Consider the following 13203-nt stretch of genomic DNA (forward strand, 5'->3'; position numbering starts at 1 on the left):
ATAACCAGGCACCTTATTTGTAACCATCAGGAAGAAGCTCATTTTCCATCCTGCACATTCTCAGTGTTTCCCCCATTTTCATACCTCATTTGTACCCTTTGATGGGCTCTCACTTTGTGGGAGGAGAACTTTCATCTGGATTTTAAGCATCCTCTCTCTGCAGTCTTTTCTCTTAGAGTAATTATTTTTGCTGTTGTGGATATTACAAAGCTAAATGCTGGTGGCATTTCCCATTTGCTGCTCGGTATAGAAGATGAGCTGCCTGGGAGGGGGAAGCTTTTAGCTCCTGTATGGCAAGACTGCGTCATCATAATACCACAGACTGAGTAATTTATAAACAACACAGGTTTATTTGGCTCACAATTCTGGAGGCTGAGAGGTCCAAGGTCTTGGGTAGCGTCTTGTGAAGGCCTGCTTGCTGGTGAGGACTCTCTACAGAGCCCCTAAGTGGATGAGGACATCCTGTGGCAAGGGGGTTCCAAGTTGGGTATGGTGTGTATCCATTTTCTATGGTGTGTAACAAATTGCTACAAAGTCAGTAGCTAAAAACCACACAAATATGTGATCTCACAGTTCCCTTGGTCAGCATGAATTAGCTGGACTCTTTGCTTAGGCAGAGGTCAAGGCACAGACTGGGGCTGTAGTCTTGATAGGAGACCTTGGGTCTTCTTACTCCTTTTTTGGGGAGGGAGGAGGTGACTTCTCATAAACTCATACAGGTTCTTGGCAGCATTCAGGTCTGTGCTATAGCTTGGTGTCCCTACCCAATGTGTGTTGAAATTTGATCCTCTTGTGAGCTATTAAGAGGTGAGACCAGGTGGGACCTTTAAGAGGCAGAGCACTCATGAGTAGATTAATCTATTCATGAATTAATGAGTCGATGGGCTATCTCAGGAGTGGGTCTATTTTAAGTCATCATGGCTCTGGCTCTTGTTACCCCCTTGCCATGTGACAGCCTCTGCCACCTTGGGTCTCTGTGGAGAGTCCCTAACAGCAAGGCGGCTTTCTCAAGATGCTGCATCTTGAGACCTTGGACTTCTCAGCATCTAGAATTCTGAGTGAAATAAGCCTCTGTTATTTGTAAATTATCCATTCAGTGATATTCAATTGTAAACAGCAGAAAATGGACTAGGAGTATGAGATAGCCCCTTCTCTGGCTGGCCGATGCCTAAGGGCTGCACCATCATCCCCTGGTCATATGGCCTTTTTTTTTTTTTGGACCTCTTACTCTTCCCTCCTTCCTCACATTAACAGGACTCATGTGGCTAGGTGAGGCTCACCAGGGTGGTCTCCTTGTTGGGTCAGTTTGTAGTTTACATGTTGGTCACTTTGGTTCCGTCTTCAGAATTTCTGGTGTCTATGCTACCATTCACAGGCCCCACCTCACCCAGGGGAGCCCAGCACAGGCCTGTACACCAAGGATCGGGGTCCTGGGACCATCTCAGAACTGCTCCCACATGAAGTACCTGTTCTTAGAAGGAATACCATTTGGACAAACTATTTCAGTCGTGTTAATTCCTAAAATTGCCGCAAACTCATTTATTGTATTGAAGAATGTGACTGTTGTAAACTCTACTAATTTATTTATTCTATTTATTGATTGATTATAGTGCTGGAGGTCAAATTCAGGGCCTTGTGTATGCTAGGTAATTGCTCTATCACTGAGCTATAGCCCAGCCCAACTCAGTCATTCTATTGGGCAGGGACAATCTCCACTCTGGGCTTTCTTGGCTTCTGTTATGCCAGGAGAGGGCAGCCCCTTTGCTTTACTCTCAGCCTGAGGAAGTTGCTTTCAATTGTAGAGAGGCTCCCATGCAGTGTGTTTCATCTGCAAATGTCCTTTGTCTAACCCTACTCCAGCAAATGCCTGCATGCTCCTAGGAACCAGGGGCCATCCTAAGATGCAAAGGTTGTACTTTCTAGAGTCAGATGGTCTGGTGTTGACCGGCCTTGAGGTGGTTGTGTGACATGTGACTTGTATGAGTTATCCCTAGCTGTCATAAGAAAGTGCCCAGTTATCTCTGGCTGTGGTAACAAAGACTGGGTGATTTAAACAACAGAAATTTATTCTGGAGGCTGGAAGTCCATGAACCAAGGTGTCTATAGAGTTGTTTTCTTCTGAGCCCTTACTCCTTAACCTACAGAGATCTGCTTGTGTCCTCACATGGCCTTTTCCTTTGTGAGTGCACATCTCTGTAGTCTCTTTTCTTACAAGGACACTTGTCATATTGGATTAGGGCCCATCCTATAATCTCATTGTAGCTCAGTTCCTTCTATAAAGACACTATCTCCAAATGCAGTCATATTCTGAGGTACACGCGGGGTGGGGGGTTAGGACTTCAACATACAAATTTGTGTATGGGGGACACATAAGTCATCCCATAACATTAGGAAAGGAGGGCTACATATATTATATATAAACATAAAAATGTATATAGAAATCATAAAATGAATAAATATGAAAGATGCAGCAGACAGGGACACTGTGGTGTTGGTGTAGCTCCCAGCTCTACCTGAAAATAGTGCACATCTGTGGTCTCACTGAGGAACCCCCTCCCTTTGGTCTGTCGAAGCAATAAAGGGGACTCCCTTATGTTTTTTGGTTGTTTTTTTTTTTTTTTAACAAGTAATTCCTGAGTCTGGGTTTCAAAGGTTACCCAAGATAGGAATCCCTGCAGCTTGCAGTATCATTACTTGGGAGCTGGGATTCCTTCAGGTATCCTGGAGCAACACTGCTTTCTGCTTATATTCTGTGGCTCACCTGGGGACACCTGCCCTGCCGCCCCAATGAGGACTGTGGCCTGAGTCCACATCTCCTCAAGGCACCCCCCTGTTGCTCGGCCCTGTGGAAGCTGTAGGAGAATCTTATTCAGGGCCCAAATGCCTCCTCTAAAGTTATCGTTCTAAAATTGTGCATGGATGGGGCAGGCAAGATGATGCTTCATGATATCAAAGCAGATGGAAGCCGACTTTATTTTCAATGAGGTTTATAAATGGAATGAAGTTAACATAAACTTAACATAGTACTGTGTGGCCAAAGAGCGGCATCCCTCCTCCTCCTCCTCCTCCTCCTCCTCCTTCCCATCATCACTGTCCTGGGGTTAATCCCTCTCAGACCAAAGCCTGCCCTGTTGATGGAGAGTATATGCTACCTTCCTCTGCACCAGAATGGTGACATATTTGGGAAACTGTTCCAAAAAGGATAGACCCTTTCAAATTGCTCTGTACTTTCTGTGGTTATGATAAGGAAGACTGAAAAACTAAAGGTTATAATGATATAAAATCAAGATTTGGCCTTTGAAAAAGAAACTTTGAATATGATTAAAATGTTTAATCTGTCTAACATCAAGGCTCTCTCTCTCTGTTCTCAGACGAGGTCAGAGACTGACAGTAAGCAAGCAAGAAGGCCAGATGATGGACTACCACTCCTGTGCCTCATCTCTGAGCCAGCTGACCTTGGGGCTGGGCCTTCATGAGATGGGCCTTAGCTCTGGCCAGGACCCCTATGGTGGACCCAAGTGACTATAGGAGACCAAAAATTTCAGAGCCAGAGAAACAGCTCTGAGACATGCTTTGCTTTGTAGAGTATTAAGATGGCTCAGGAAGAACCTCTTTGGTCCCATTCAGGGGCTTGATGCTACAGGTCCCCAAAAGTGCTGTCTAATGGTGTGTTTGGCCTTTCATTCGTTTTCAAGAATAGATGCTGTATTTAAATTTTCTTTACTCACTTTAGAACGCCTAGAGCTAAGCTTTGTACATAATTAATTTAGTGGATCTTGAGTTAGAGAAACACAAGAAAATAGAGGCTTAAAGTGTAAGGGAGCTGGGAGTGGTGCTATGTGCCTGCAGTTCCTGTGATTCGGAGGCTGATGAGGGAGGATGGCTTGATCCTGGGAGTTGAAGGCCAGCCTGGGCACATAGCAAGACCCCTTCAGTTAAAAAAAAAAAAAAAAAGGTGGGTGCTGTAGCTCAGTGGTAGAGCGCCTGCCTTACATGTATGGGGCACTGGGTTCGATCCTCAGCCCCACATAAAAATAAATAAATAAAGATATTGTGTCCAACTACAACTAGTAATAATAATAATAATAATAATAATAATAATAAAAGGTGGAAGGGAGTACTTCACTCTTCAGCAACTAGCTGATAACTAGGATCCCTTGAAGTTTTCCAAGGGTTCTGTCAAATCTACACTATGAAATAAAAACAGGTGAAAACGTCGATGGGTGGTTTTCCAGCCATGCAGGCTCTATACTTGGCATCCAAAGCTGCGGTATCAAGTTGGATGTGGCCAACACTGTCCACCTCAAGATCCAAACTTTCTGCCTGAATCCTCTCCCTCTATGGAAAACTCAGATGAGGAAGAGAAGTAAGAAGTTTGTTACTGGGAAATCAAAGGTTCTGGCACTGGTTCCACTGAAACTTTAAGAAAATAAATTTATGCAAAGCCAGCTTTTAGGGAGGTAGAAGAAAAAAAAATGTTTTATCTCAAATATCCAACTTCAGGGGCTCAGTAAACAGCCTTTATGAAAGAAGGGGTACCATGGACAAAAAGCAGGAAATGAATGTATGTAGAATCAGGTAGATTTGGCTAGGCTGTGACAGTCAGAAACATGTTACAGTTAGTTTTCTTGGCACCACTGGTCCAGGGGGTAGCTTTTAGGTTTTTATTCTCAATAAGAGAGGAAACTGTAGATGCTGAAAGTAGTTGTCAGGAAATTGCTTTTAATTTTAAAGAGGCTTCGTTTCAATTATCATTAACAAGAAATGAATTTAGTACTTTATTACCCAACAGTATTACCCAGAAGATTTGCTGATGAACTTTCTTTGCATGGCATAGAATGTTAAGATAAATTCTTGTTCATCTACTTAGATGGTCAAAATTGCCTTCAAGGATCTCTTAAAAATGACCTTCTGTTGAATTAGTTGACCTTCTGTTGAATTTCCAGAGGCTAAAAAAAAAAGAAAAAAATAATAACTAGAGAATAAATCTACAAATAATGTTTTCATGTAAATTTCTACTCATAGTAACTAGCAGGATCTGAAGACTGACTGGGTTAAGCATGGTGCTTAGCAAGTAGATTGTGTTATCTGCTTCATCTGCACCTAGAGGATGGATCTGTTATTACCTCCATTCTGCAGATGAGGACAATGAAATGTAGCAAGGTGGAGCCAGGGTCAAGCCCAGGCCAGAAATACAACACCTGTCCTTTATTGCCTAGTAATCCGTTAACCTCTTGCACTTTAAGTCTAGTTTCATATGGTCTAAAGTTTTTAAATGAGTTTTTATTGTGATAAAATATACATAACACAAAATTTTCCATTTTAACAATTTTTTAATTTTTTAAAGATTTTTTTTTTTAGTTTTAGATGAACACACAGTATGTTTATTTATTTTTGTGTGGTGCTGAGGATCGAACCCAGTGCCTCACATATGTGAGGCGAGAGCTTTACCACCGAGCTACAGCCCCAGCCCTGTTTTAACAATTTTAAAGTGTACATTTCACAGAGTTCAGCTATCACCCAAACTTTCTTCTCGCGCAAATAGCAACTTTGCACCGGTTAATAACTCCTCATCCTTCCTCCCCTGTCATGAGCAAGATATGCCTTTAACACAGACCAAACACTTTTTTTTTTCTACAGTGTCAAAATTTATTGAATAACAATAAATTCATGGGTTATGTCACTTTCTTTATATATATATATATATATATATATATATATATATATATATATATATATATCTTTATTTTTTATTTTTATGTGGTGTTGAGGATCGAACCCAGTGCCCCGCGCATGCCAGGTGAGCGAGCCACCGCTTGAGCCACATCCCCAGCCCAGGGGTTATGTCACTTTTATTGGTTGCAGTTATGCTCATGAGCCACCTGGTAGTCATGGGTTGTTCAATCACAAGTTGTTTTATTCAATTCCAATCTTAATTTCTAATACCTGTAACAATCAAGTCACACATCATACTCCACACAGAGATGTATATGTAGGTAACAGAAAGACCAAGAAAGCCTTAAGGCAGTCGCAGGGTTATAGATGCTGTGTCAAGAGCAAAGGCAGAGAACAGATACCAACATGAAGATGAGAGTTTTAACAAACCAGTTCTGCATGGTTGTCAAGGCAATGTTTCAAATGGGTGGCAGTAGTGTCAGCTTGAGGTGCCAGCTTGAAGGGGGCTCTGCGTCATTCTCAGGAGGAAGAGAAACCAGCTAAGCTGGAGTCCAGGACAGAGAATGGGAGGGTTGCAGTTTTCCTGGGCAAGTTTTTTTGGGTGTGTGGGAGACTCTCCCATGAAGTTAAGTTTCCATCACGCGAGAAGATCACATAATCCCTTACCCCTCCCCTTCCTCTCCGAAGGGCGCCAGATTCAAAGGTTTTCTGGACCAATTTCCGCTGGACACAGTTTCCACTCACCATTCCTGAGTCACCCTCCCAATCAGCACCCGCCACGTCACCTACGCAACCCGTCTTAAACCCAGGCTGGCAAGCTCATGCTCTCTGCCCTCTTCACTCTTTCTCTCTGCTCTCTTCCTCTTCTTTCTCTCCTCTCTCTCTACTCTCTTTCTCTTACTCTCTGCCCTCCTCCCCTCCTCTCTCTGCCCTCTGCCTCTCCTTTTCTTCCCCTTCGGGCAGCCTCCCAGTAAAATCTCTTGGTTGCATCTCTGTCTCAGGTGAGTCACTCGCCTTTCAAGGTTCATGACTACTGACCAGGTGACAGGGTCAGGGTGCCACCATATTCAGTCTTGGGGAACTCCTCCTTTTGAGTCTTAGGTGAGGGGGTTATGTCTGGTGGGATTGATAATTTCCTGTGTCTAAGGTTTCTGATATATTTTAGGATGCCCATGTGTCCAGGTGCTCCTGATTTAGTTTGATAAATTGGCACGAATAAGTTGTTTATCAACTTGTGCCTTATAGTTGTTCTGGAGAGATGGTGGTTATTCCCTTGCACAAGACGTTGAGCCATTCCACCTTGACACTTCCATGCAGAAGGGAGTAACTCATGGAAAACTACTGATTTACAAATGGAGTAACTCAGGGCTAGACACAGCCTGAAAACTATTGTTCTGCACATCATGGAGTAACTCGGAGCAGGCCTAGCCTGCTTTCCACACCCCCAACCCTTGGTAACTTGTAATCTACTTTCTCTCTCTGCTAATTTGCCTACTCTAGGTACTGATGTAAGTAGAATTACACATTTGTCCTTTTGTGAAATGGCTTATTTTCACATAGCACAAAATCATCAGAGTTTATATTATAATAGCCTTCCTTTTTTTTGGCAGGGGGCTGGGGGTACCAGGGATTGGACTGAGAGGCACTCAACCACTGAGTCACATCCTCAGCCCTATTTTGAATTTTATTTAGAGACAGGTCTCACTGAGTTGATTAGCACCTTGCTTTTGCTGAAGCTGACTTTGAACTTGTTATCCTCCTGCTTCAGCCTCCGGACCTGCTGGGATTACAGGTGTGTGCCACCGTGCCTGGCAATAGCATTCCTTTTTATAACTGTAAATATCCTATTGTATGGCTATGCCACATTTGTTTACCCATTCATCTGTTGAAGGACAGAGGTGGAGTCTACATTTTGGCTGTATAATGGTGGCGACATGGCTCCCCAGCCACTGAGCCACACAGCCCACAGATCTCTTCCAAGAAGCAGTAGTGTAGTGGTGGAGATGTGGCCAAGGTGGCTGGAGCATGGGCAGTGCCCACTGGCCCTGGGTGTTAGGATCTCTCTTGCTAGCATGCAGCTGGGGCACAGTGAGGCAGGGACAATGCAAGCCAGGACGTGCTGACTTGTCATCTGGCCCAGCCAGACACCCGTTTCACATAATGACGCAACCTGCAACTCCTGAGCATCACAATCTGCCAACATCAACCTCTTGGGAAGCTGGAATTGCAGGCAGAATGGCAAGAAAACAGAAGTGGGGCAGACCTGAATGGAAATTCACTCAAGGTTTAACCAGCAGTGTTAGTACATTTTCAAAACCTGATTAGCGTAAATGTGGACCAATAGCATTGACTCAAGTGCTATATAAAGCCCTAGCCTAGCACACTTTGAGTTGGTAACTCCTTCTGGTCCCCTCTCACCGTGGATCCCACCTCATCTTTCGAGAGCTCTGTCTCTTCCCACATGAATAAATCCTACTCTTTTGTAGTCACTCTTCTCATCCGTGGATTTCATTTGTTGAATTTATGACACAAGGACCCAAAAAGAAGAAAATGGTGGTGAGCTTCTGGGGTCTACTGCAAAACTGGAGGGCATAGTTTGCCTTAAAGAGCTACAACACACCACCTGATGGTAGAGGAGCAGAATCCACTTTTGCTGACTGACCCTCAGTGATGCTGGGCCAGCACCCCCTGCCTTTTTTAGCTGCTAACATTAAAATAGGCTTAGACCCCTCCCAACAGTAGAATGGAGAAATTCTAGTTTCATAGCAATGAGCATTGGCTTGCAAGTTCCAGTTTTAGTCCTTGCTTTTAGTTCTTTTGGGTATATGTGTCGGTGTGGTCACTATAACCATTGTAAAGTGAGCAGTTCGATGGTATTTAGTGCATTCACAATATTGGGCAACTCATAACCACTCTTTAGTTCCAGAATCTTTTCCTCACCCCTGAAGAAAACCCTGACTCATTAAGCAGTCATCTTCACTTCCCTTCTCAACCATAGCAGCCACTAACCCACTTTCTGTCTCTATAGCTTTGCCTGTTGGAACATTTCATATAAATGGAGTTGTACCATATGTGGATTTATGAATATTCTTTAAAAAAGTTTTTATTATAGAAATTCCCAACTTGTACAAAAATAAAATTTGATAGTTGGCCTCCAGATATTCATCACAGTTTAGTTGTGATCAACCTCTTACTAGTCTTATTAACTAAAGTCTTTTTTTATCAGGGAAGAAAAGAAGTATGTGAACCGATTCTGGAAAGAAATCCGTGTGGGAGACTTCGTGCGTCTTCGCTGCAATGAGATCATTCCTGCAGACATTCTGCTGCTCTCCTCCAGTGACCCCGATGGGCTGTGTCACATCGAGACTGCCAACCTGGATGGAGAGACCAACCTGAAGCGACGGCAAGTGGTCCGTGGCTTCTCAGAGCTTGTAAGTGACTCATGTTTCCAGGACATCACAGGCATCTGGGCCATACAGTTTCTCCCATGTGGCCCCTCTGGAGGGGTCAGGGCATCTGCATTTTCTCTTCTGTCAGGCTAGGCTTATTTTCATATAGATGAAACTGAGAGTCTGAGAGAACTCTTGCCTGCTTGATCCCATGATCAGCCTGTGAATTTGGGGAGCAGGACTTACTTTTTCTACCTCTAATTTCCATTGGACACTTATGAGTTTCTCACAATGTTATTTAGAGACCCTGTAAAGTTACAGGGAACATTTACTGAGCCATGGTGCTGTTCATCAGATGGCAGTGTAGCAGAAGCCATGGCCTGTTCCCAGCATGTAGCTCAGGAACATTTTCTCTCTAGGGGAGTTTCTAAGATCAGCACCATGTCTTCCACAGTTGAGTTTTGTCTCAGGTATGTACCAGCCACTGTGCAGCAGGGTTGGGGGGTGAAGAGTTGGAAGGGAAGTAGTTTTGACCATGCACTCACAATAAAGTCTATTGGCCAAGAAAAGCAAATTCCACCAGGGGGTTCTTAACTTTCTGTCCATGCCCCGTTCCAGGTCTATACAGGGGACACACAGTGCTAACACTAGGTGAAATTAAAGTGATATGAATCCTTGGAGATCAGGAGGTGTCTAGCAGGAAAACATGCTCTGCAAAGGCTCCTCCTCCTCCTAACCCTGTCCTGTCCTGGATTGCTCATCTGAGGCATGCCTTGGGGATCTGGCCATTGGCCTACCCTGAAGGATGCTTTCAGAAGTGGTCCAAGGAAATGAGTTCCTGCATGTACAGGGAGGATGATGTTGGGGATTTTCTTTCTCTGTCACCAGAGACCTCTCCATGATCTCAGAGGGGGGTCTAGTAGGGAGTTCTTCTTGGCCTTAGAATCAGAATCCTCTGGGCTTATCTGGAGCAATTGGCTTCATTTCGTAGTTAATGGATCTTGAGAAGGGCATTTTGTGTGGAACAGTTCATTGGGCATAATTTTAGGGGGATGCCTCCTGCCCAGAAACATTTGTACAATTCCCCCTTGGTCACTCTTGTAAGTGAAGGACCTGTATACATTTCCAAAAGGCCAAATAGGTCCCTGTTTCCTGTAGGCTTCACACCTTGCCTTGGCAAGTGGGAGGTCTTGAGCCAGAGGTTAGACCACTCCAAGTGCATCACCTCATGACAAGCCTGTAGCTTATTGTTCTACTCTTGCTTATTTCTACCATGGTTTCCTTATTTGTGGCAGATCTACCACAAATATTTCTTGGAATAAGGCAAAGCAGACATAAAAATAAAAAATTAGCCAGACTCAGTGGCATACATGTATAATCCAAGCTACTTGGGAGTCTGAGGGAGGAGAATGGAATTTCCAGACCAGTCTGGGCAACATAACCAGACCCTAATCTAAAAAAAAATAAAAATAAAAATAAAAAAAAAATTATTTAGATGGAGTGTTTCATCCCATCCCAGATCAGGAGAGCTGATGAGTGTTTTGTTAGGGACCCCTCCAGGCTGTTTCCAGCTTGTGCTGTTCTGGTTTATTAATAGATGTGCCATCCCTAGGTGCCAGCTCTTGTCTTAGTAAATTGTGGGAATAAGTCAACCTCACTCCCTGGCTTCTCCACCAGGCCTCCTCGATTTCCCTGAGCCTAAAGTCCCTGCCTCCTCTCCAAGTGACAAGTCAGTAGGTGAATGAACACTGAAATCTGCCAGGGGACAGGGTCCCCTCTCAGTTCTCATGATCTCACTGGGAGTTTTGAGGAAGAGGAGGGCTGCAGAGGCTCAAATGTCCCCCTCCTAGAGGAGTCTCCCACGTGCAGAAGATGACATCACTGAAAGGAATACACACAAATACCTAATTGGTAAAACTGCAGACAGTGGGAAAAGGATGGTGAAATCCAAGAGCTGGGAGCAGACTGTTCATGCTGGGGTGGAGGGCAGGGGAAAGCCACAGGCAGATCTCCTTGGTCACTCTCAAGAATAACTTCCTTGTGTCATATCCTCTAGTCTTCAACTTCTGAACCCTGTCCTATTCAAAAGCCTCCCTGCTCACTTATTTCCCAAACAACCGCAGCACTTTATAGTTCAGTGGTGCTTTATATAAACAGGTTGTTTGTAAGTAGAATGTTTAAAATTCAAGGAAGGCTGCAGACCAGCACATCCTACATCACCCTCCTCAGGGCCCTGTAAAGGCCTGAGGATGTGAATAGAGTGAGCTGTAATTTAGTCAATCTAGCCAAAATTAACTGAAATAATTTTGACTTTTTAATAAAAGTCTCTTTAAGAGCACCAAAATTCTTCAATGGGCAGGTTCCTTATTGGTACATTGTTTTTCTTTCTGCTTCCTCCCTGCTGTTTTTCTTTCCCTTCAGGTTCAAATACATTTTTTCCCCCCTGGTACCAAAATTCCTGTTTATATATTATTCTTCTGAAATTTATGAACTACCCATGGAAAATAAAGACAGTGAGTCTCTAGCTTTTAAAAGCTCAACAAATGAAAAACTGAGCTTCTCATTGCAACATTAAAATGCCAAAAACATGCAAGTGAGTTTTTCATTAGACTTTGCTAGTCTCAGACAGGTGAAGAACTGATAACTGTGCTGACTTCTGTCAAATGCAAAGTAGTATTTTATCAGTTTGATGATGAATGGCCAATTGGAAGTGGTGAATTCTAGGAAAATTTAAAAGAGATTTATATCTCTTTAAGAATAATAGGTAAATGTGGTATTAATGCAGGGGCTGGGTATATCCATCAGGGTTCAGTCATGGGACAGAAATCACACAATTCAACCAGGGGAAGTTTGATGTAAAGGATTTTTTTTTTTAGGTGTTGGGGAATACTGGGGATCAAACCCAGGGCTGCTCAATCACTGAGCCACACCCCTCCAGCCCGTTTTAATATTTTTAATTAGAGGTTCTCTCTGAGTTGTTAAGGCTTGCTACAAACTTGCAATCCTCCTACCTCAGCCTTCCAAACTGCTGGGATTACAGGCATGAGACATTGCATCTGGCAAGAATTTTTAAAAATGTTTTAAAATTCTTTTATACATGACAGCAGAATGTATTTTGATGTATTATACATATGTGGAGTATAACTTCTTGTTCTTGTGGTTGTACATGATGTGGAGTTACACGGGTTGTGTATTCATAAATGAATATAGGACACTTATGTCTGATTTATTTTACTATCTTTCCTATTCCCATCCCCCCTTCGTTTCCCTTTGTCTAATCCAATGAATTTCTATTCCCTGCAGTGTCCCTCATGCCCCCCTTGTTGTGTGTTAGTATCCACACGTCAGAGACAACATATGGCCTTTGGTTTTTTGGTATTGACATTTCACTTAGCATGATAGTCTCCAGTTCCATCCATTTACCTGCAAATGCCATAATTTCATTCTTATTTATGGCTGAGTAATATTCCATTGAATATATACCACATTTTCTTTATCCATTCATCTGTTGAGATTGGTTCCATAGCTTAGCTATTGTGAATTTAGCTGCTATGAACATTGATGTGGATGCATCACTATAGTATACAGATAATTGCCATTCTCTAATTGCTAGAACATTTTTTTTCATATAGTTTTTTTTTTTTTCTTCTGGAAGCGCCTGTTTGGTTCCTTTCCCCATTTATTGATTGAGTTATTTGTTTGTTTGTTTGTTTTTTTCTTTTGGTGTGTTTGAGTTCTTTATATATCCTGGAGATTAGTGCTTTTTCCGAGGTACAATTGGCAAAAATTTTCTCCCATTCTGTAGGCTCTCTCTCCACATTCTTTTCCTTTGCTGTGAAGAAGCTTTTTACTTTGATACCATCTCATTTATTGATTCTTGATTTTACTTTTTGTGCTTTAGGAGTCTTATTGCTGACAGGATGGAGATTTGGGCCTATTTTTTCTTTTAGTAGGTGCAGGGTCTCTGATCTAATGCCTAGGTCATTGATCCACTTTGAGTTTTGTGCAAGGTGAGAGATAGGGGTCTAATTTCATTTTATTATATATGGAATTCCAGTTTGCCCAGCACAATTTGTTGAAGAGGCTATCTTTTCTCCAGTGTATGTTTATGGTGCCTTTGTCTAGTATGAGATAACCG

The 13203-nt window shown here is 42.9% G+C and overlaps 1 protein-coding gene across 1 annotated transcript in view; it reads left to right on the plus strand.

Annotated features, from left to right (window-relative positions):
- Nucleotides 1-13203, plus strand: part of Atp10a (ATPase phospholipid transporting 10A (putative)) — a 188266-nt gene that overhangs the window by 73896 nt on the left and 101167 nt on the right. The window contains 1 exon segment of the mRNA XM_027925819.2: nt 8903-9107. Coding sequence (XP_027781620.2) covers nt 8903-9107 — 205 coding nt within the window.

This window comes from Marmota flaviventris, chromosome 2 (genome assembly GCF_047511675.1).
Source record: "Marmota flaviventris isolate mMarFla1 chromosome 2, mMarFla1.hap1, whole genome shotgun sequence".
Classification (NCBI taxonomy): Eukaryota; Metazoa; Chordata; class Mammalia; order Rodentia; family Sciuridae; genus Marmota; species Marmota flaviventris.